This window comes from Acanthisitta chloris, unplaced genomic scaffold (assembly GCF_000695815.1).
Source record: "Acanthisitta chloris isolate BGI_N310 unplaced genomic scaffold, ASM69581v1 scaffold7039, whole genome shotgun sequence".
NCBI classification, from domain to species: domain Eukaryota; kingdom Metazoa; phylum Chordata; class Aves; order Passeriformes; family Acanthisittidae; genus Acanthisitta; species Acanthisitta chloris.
This window is the reverse complement of record NW_008691890.1, coordinates 5,804-12,259: the sequence shown is the minus strand read 5'-3', so window position 1 is coordinate 12,259 and position 6,456 is coordinate 5,804. Positions and strand designations below refer to the sequence as shown.

Genomic DNA, 6,456 nt, shown 5'->3' with positions numbered 1-6,456 from the left:
ATGCTCAAAAAAGGGTAGCCCTGAGCCATCCTTCCTTTCTCTGGCCACAGGGCTGCAATGGGAATATAGCAACCCTGAGCTGGAATAGTCCCAACTCTGAGGGCTGAGCCCAAACTGAGTGCTGAGATCAGCCACACCAGGTGCACCTATTCTGTAAGGACCACTGCTCTGAGCAGTGGCTGAGGAGGGCTGTTTTCAGCCTTGGCAGTGTAGGAAGCAGCATCAGAGAAAGGATTTCTGGCAAACAGCAAGATCCCCTCCTCCTGTAGCAGAGCAGCCTGGCGTTGAAAGCAGTACTGTAATTGATGGCAGGATGAGTTGTTTGTCAAGGTAAGAGCTTTGATTTGAGGAAGTATTTGTGAAAGTCTTCCACTGAGACTTTTCCACTACTTAGAAAGAAGGAATTTTGTTATCAAGAAACCACAAACCTAACCTTGGCAGAACCCTGAGGATTTATGAAAAATCAGCACCACTTACAGAGATTCAACTTTGATCCTGATGAATGACTTTGTAGTCACAGACTGTCCTCTCAGAATTACACGGAGCTGGAACAGAGAATGTGCTCTTCTCTACAGAGGTCTTTCTCAACACTAACCTCTTTTCAAAATCCTGTTTTCCCTAGCCTGTGTGCAGAATCCAGAACGTATAGGCAGCTGTGTAGGAAAGGCTAACTAACTATGCTTTCTGTGGAAGGGGAAGGCAACAACAAAGAAGCACCCATTCATGTCCAAATGTTGTGACACAGGCATTCTGGGCAAGAGAAAAGAAAGAGCAAAACACATAGCTCTGAACGAAATGCTCGTACTGCTTGCTAAAAAACTAAGAGGGAACAGAGACATAAGGAATAAATAAAGGAGAAGAGAAAGAAACCCAATGAATGAAAAAGTTTATACCAGGTAAAAAATTAGATTACCTGGAAGGAGAGACAGCACCTGGAGCCAGGCTCATGTCAACTTGGGGAGCACAAAGGAATTCACCACACCTTGTCTAGAAGGTCATAATTTCTCTTCCTAAGAACACAGAGGCTGAGAACAACGGGCACTACATGTCTGGTACACATTTTTTCTTACAGAGTTAAGCAGGAATCATTTTGCCGAGTGTATCTTTTTGTTCATTCTTGACAAAAACTTTTATAGCATGTTCTTCTTAAAATACTGCTGTATTTTTTCTGTGCAAAAACCTTGAAAAAATGAATATATAACCTGGCCAAATGGTTAACAGGAAAATACAATTATGTGAAAGCATTTGAATGACGTAAGCTAGGCAAAAAAAAAGGAAGAGAAACAAATGGACGTACTGCCTGAGACGGCTATATTACATACAAGAAACGTCAAACAAAAGAAAAGATAAACCCTAATACCAGAATAAGTAATTGCAACAAGTACTACAAAAAAAAGTAGAAGTCATGTTTCTCAAGTCATTTCAACTCCACCACAACAATAACTTTATAAAGCCTTCAGATGGAGAAGCCAAAGCCTGGCAAGGAGATACATACATCTTTTACATTTTTCTGTGTCTGTCACCCAAACTAACAGCAACCAACAGTCAACCACACATGGGAAAGCAAGGGCCTGTGTCACCTGTGAACCATCCATTACTTGCACCACAAAAGCATCTTGTATAATTTGTGTGAGGTATGACATTCCTATTCTTCCACTATGCATGTACTACTCATTCCTTCTTTCATGTCTTCATCTTGGCTCTTTCTAATCTTTCTTCTATGATCTTCTTTGTTTAAATAGCTGGATTTAAAGGGTGTATTTTTCAGCCTAAGAAAGGTAACTTTTGGTCTCAGAATACAAATATATCCAAAAATGCAAGGCATTGCCCACATAGTATGGTTTGAAAATGTGCATATGTAAAAGGATTTGTAAATATAAAAATAAAATAATCTTTCATGAGCAATGGTATAACTTCCAGGACTTGAAGCTACTCCTATCTCATATTTCATGATATTCTCTCTGGAGTATTTCATACCTTTTCACAGGGCTATCTAGACCTGGATAATCTATTTTTGCTCTCTTCACAGTGCTGAAATTTGTCTCCATTTGTCACCTTTTAACACCTTAACACACCTGGTTTCTATTTCATAGTTTCAAATCACTTTCACTTGGAAGCAGAGTGGAAGGAATCCCATCATTGGTTAAGAAAAATGTCTTCCCCTATTCTTTTTTTCTGGGCAGTGCCTGGACAGTTGTCATAAGCACTCAAATAACTGACTCATCTTCCAGACCACAGAACAAAAAAGGCATCACTTATGTTTACTTCTCTCGTTTGCCTCTGCTGTTATCATACCTTCCAATAGCGTTTCCATTCAGCAGAAAAAACCAAATTGTCCATATCTCTTTGGAATTCCTGTGCTTCCTTCATGTGACCAACTTATTAAAAAAACTGAGTTTGCAGACAAAAAGATCTGCCTTCAGATTCCATACGCGACCAATATTTTTAATCTTGTAGCAGCTCTGCATATTTTTTTCCTCTGTCACATAAAATTAGTTGCAATAAATCACTCCCAATGTGATTGCTGGTGTTAGCATGTTGAAGGGAGTAACCTATACACCACAGTGTTAACCACAGTGAGGACTGTGGTTGATAATGGCAGTGCTCGGAAAGATGAATCATCAGCAGTGAAAACAATTTAAAAAAAAACGAAATACGCACACAAAAACACCAAAACCCAACTCAAAACAAACCCAAAAGGAACTCTCACTCCCAATGTGATTGCTGGTGTTAGCATGTTGAAGGGAGTAACCTATACACCACAGTGTTAACCACAGTGAGGACTGTGGTTGATAATGGCAGTGCTCGGAAAGATGAATCATCAGCAGTGAAAACAATTTAAAAAAAAACGAAATACGCACACAAAAACACCAAAACCCAACTCAAAACAAACCCAAAAGGAACTCACTCCACCAGAAATCCAGGGAAATTTTTGGAGTGTAATTAGGAATGTATGTTTTCTAACATCCTCTAATTTGAATACATTGCTCACGGTATGGACTTGCCCTCATGAATCATGATCTGAAAATACTTTATTGAATAATGTGATACTGTGATACTCAGATTTTTCAACGAAAATGTATGTTTTTGTTCATTTTTCTCACTGCTTCAAATGATGGTTGTACACCTTCCTGTGAAACAGATTCTCACACATCAGAAGTTCCTATGAGTCTTTGCAAGGTTCTGCATTTCACATTTTCTTAATCCTTGCCCCACTAGGATAAATGATTGCCTGGGTAAGGATTATCTTTATTTGTGCTTTCCTACCATCTACTATTCTGGATGCTCAGACTCTGTGGGGACCTTCCTGTGAACGCTTTCATACAAATCATGCCCATCATCCCTCACTGACAGCAAAGGCAAGAAACACACCACTGTAACACACAGGACAGAGCAAAACAGGACAGTGCTTCAAGACAGGAATTATTCCCTTGAACTGCTTCCCACCCTATGTGAAGAAAAAGAGGGTACGTCTTAGTCTCTTCTTCTAGCTAAGGCGAGATTGAAATACTCCAGGCCAGCTGCTACACCATCAAGTATTGCATAGGAAGATAGATGGAGACTTTGCCAAAGGACTGGCTGGCTCACTGCGTTTTAAGAGCTTTATGAATTGTTAAAAAGCTCTTCCCCTCAGAATGACTCCAGGCGAACAGCATACAGTGCTGGCAGCAGCATTCAACCCTCCTATTTTGGTATTTTACTTCAATACAAGATGTGCCTGGAAAAGAAAGAACAAGCGCAAAGGCTTTTGAGGAAGAAGTCACCTTCTTTTTAACTTCTTAAGGGTCAAGGCTCAAACAACTGGAGGGCCAGTCCACAACCATTCTCTCAATCAGCTAGCCAGCTGGGAAATACTACTGCTCTTCAGAAGGAAAAGGCTCAGTTATTACAGTGGTCCTTTTGCTACTTCCTTCATATTCACATCTTCTATGAAGAATAATTATGGACTACATTGGCTAGAGACAAGTTTATTTTCCCTAAGCCCCAGCATAACGATCCAACCCTTATCTGTCCATCAACTTTTGTCTCAATAGCAGAGAGCAACTCCAATCCTTGCTTTCATTCAGGAAATGGTAGATAGTAAGAGATAGAAACCAAAATAAACGCTACAGCTTGATGTTTAAACCTGTTAAGTTTTCTTAAGAACACCCAATGCAAGAATACCTGCAGTACCTTTCATTTCACAAGGATGCTAAGGTATTCTGAGAGGGAAAAATATGTTCACATTTTAGAACACTCTGCATGTCTGTGAGTTAAACAAATCAGAACTACCTACAAATGAACAATACAGTTTTCCCCTTGGTGGACTCTACCACTGTTTCCCTAAACATTAAGAGTCATAGTGCTTTCTCTATCAGCCAGGCACCTATCCTGTCACTGTACATTCACATTAAGAAAACCTCTTTCCAGTGCGCGTTACTCGTAAACGGGCTGGATCAGACTGACTCTCTGCCCCTTTGTACTCTAAGGTGAATTAGGGAAGGGTCTGTTATAGGATGATACAGGCCATTCTTTTGTGATGGTCTGCAGTTTTCTCTCCCAATACATTTTCTTTTTATTTAGCACTTCCATTTTTATCCTGTGTTCTTCTTCGGCCATCTCACACTCTCTTTCTATTTGCTGTATTTTTGCCACATGGACTTCATTCATTTGGATTAACTGCAGTTGCAAAATTGACATTTGCTGATGATGTTCTTCCTCATGCATCTTTTTCAGAGCACTTTCCTGAGATGCTTTACTTCTGTAGTTCTTATCTGCTGCTATTCTGACATCAGAACACGAAGGCTCAGGTTGGGAGGTACCTTCACATACTGGAAAATGTACCAGCTCTTTGTCTTCATCACAAAGTTCTCTGTTTGAGACAACAAATGACTCTGCAAAACAAAAGAAAAAGTCTTATAGTATTCCCCTCCCTCAAGAAACACAAATATAATAATAGAGCTATTGATATATGCATCTAAACTTTGTACTTCTGCACCAAAGTGCAGGAGCCATCACCTAATGCAGTTCTGTTACAAAATACTAAGGGTATAATGGTCTGAATTGAACCACTTTGGGGTTTGTTGATAGACCTCCATGGCTATAACAGGAGCTCAGAACACCAAGGCAAATGTAGACATTTGTAAGTGGACATCTAAATTTAGGTGGCAGAGCCTGGAGCTAAACATTAATGCAGCTGTTTAAGCTAAATCCATATGTGACTTACAGTGTTTTTATGAAAGATGTGAGTGTCAGGTGAAGAGCTGTAGCAATGTGAATACCAAGAGACTGAGGGAATGCTAGGAAGAATACTTCTTATTTATTACTTATCACTACAGTACATGTTGTGAACACAGTGGTATATATTTTTAGAAAAAAAAATACATTATTCTAACTTTGAGAAGGTTCTACCAGTTCTTCTGAAATAAAAGAACAGAAAGAAATTCATAGAACAGAATAGTTACCACTGCAAGTGAGGTCTCAGAATACTTTCCTTTACAAATCTTGATGACTAGTTAAGGTAAATACAATTATGAAAGAGACATTCTAAGAATGTTATCTAACAAAGTAGCTACTGTTATCTTTTGAGCCAGGACAGTCTTCTGTGTCAGACTCTGACACAGTAAAATTTGCAAGAAACCGTTGTAGCCACCTTTCCTTCTGGTTTTGCATTCCTCCTTCTGTGTATGCTCGCCAAACAAAGAAAAATGTGGTGCTGAACTTTTTCAGAAAGGCCATTCTGCAATGTGGAGTGCAGTGTGAAATATGGCTCTATGTACTCTTTTTAGTCCATGAAAACAAAGGAGAAAGACTTACAGGGAACTCTTGCAGCAGACAATTGTGTATCAATTTGATGCTGGTGACTTTTTTTATTACCAGCAAAACGATACATTTTTTATAAAGGATCAAAATATCCTTGGGACTGTTCCCTGGAAAGCCAGTATGAGAGCGACTGTGATGCTTGCCACAAAGCAGCAGATATGTCAAAAACGGATGAAAAAAATTTGTGTAAAACCTCAGTTTAACTCCTGGGGGCCTAGGGAAATACAAAGAGTCTTGTAATATCACAACTCTGAAATTACTTTTATATAACCAGCAGTCACAGCTAAGTGGAGATATTTAGACTGCTGAAAGAGAATCACTGGCAAAATCATGTACAAAACAATACTACTCGCATCATTACAGTAACATTTATACCTTGACCAGAAGCATCAGGCTGATATTCAGAATCTTCTTCTGGTGGGCTCTGCAAAAAGTACATTTGCTCAAACTCTGAAATTACTTTTATATAACCAGCAGTCACAGCTAAGTGGAGATATTTAGACTGCTGAAAGAGAATCACTGGCAAAATCATGTACAAAACAATACTACTCGCATCATTACAGTAACATTTATACCTTGACCAGAAGCATCAGGCTGATATTCAGAATCTTCTTCTGGTGGGCTCTGCAAAAAGTACATTTGCTCATATGCTGG

The 6,456-nt window shown here is 39.3% G+C and overlaps 1 protein-coding gene across 3 annotated transcripts in view; it reads right to left on the bottom strand.

The window, feature by feature from the left end:
• Positions 1-4,450: 4,450 nt before the first annotated feature.
• The window catches only part of MSANTD3 (Myb/SANT-like DNA-binding domain containing 3), a 2,364-nt gene continuing 358 nt past the window's right edge, over positions 4,451-6,456 (bottom strand). The window contains exons 1-2 of one of the 3 annotated variants that reach the window (XM_009082407.1): positions 6,378-6,456; positions 4,451-4,874 (exon numbers count right to left, since the gene is read on the bottom strand). The exon at positions 6,378-6,456 is cut by the window's right edge and continues 358 nt beyond it. In XM_009082407.1, coding sequence (XP_009080655.1) covers positions 4,465-4,874; positions 6,378-6,456 — 489 coding nt within the window. In that variant the 3' untranslated portion in view covers positions 4,451-4,464. The remainder of the gene's footprint in view (positions 4,875-6,377) is intronic. The other 2 variants (XM_009082408.1, XM_009082409.1) reach the window with 2 other exon arrangements.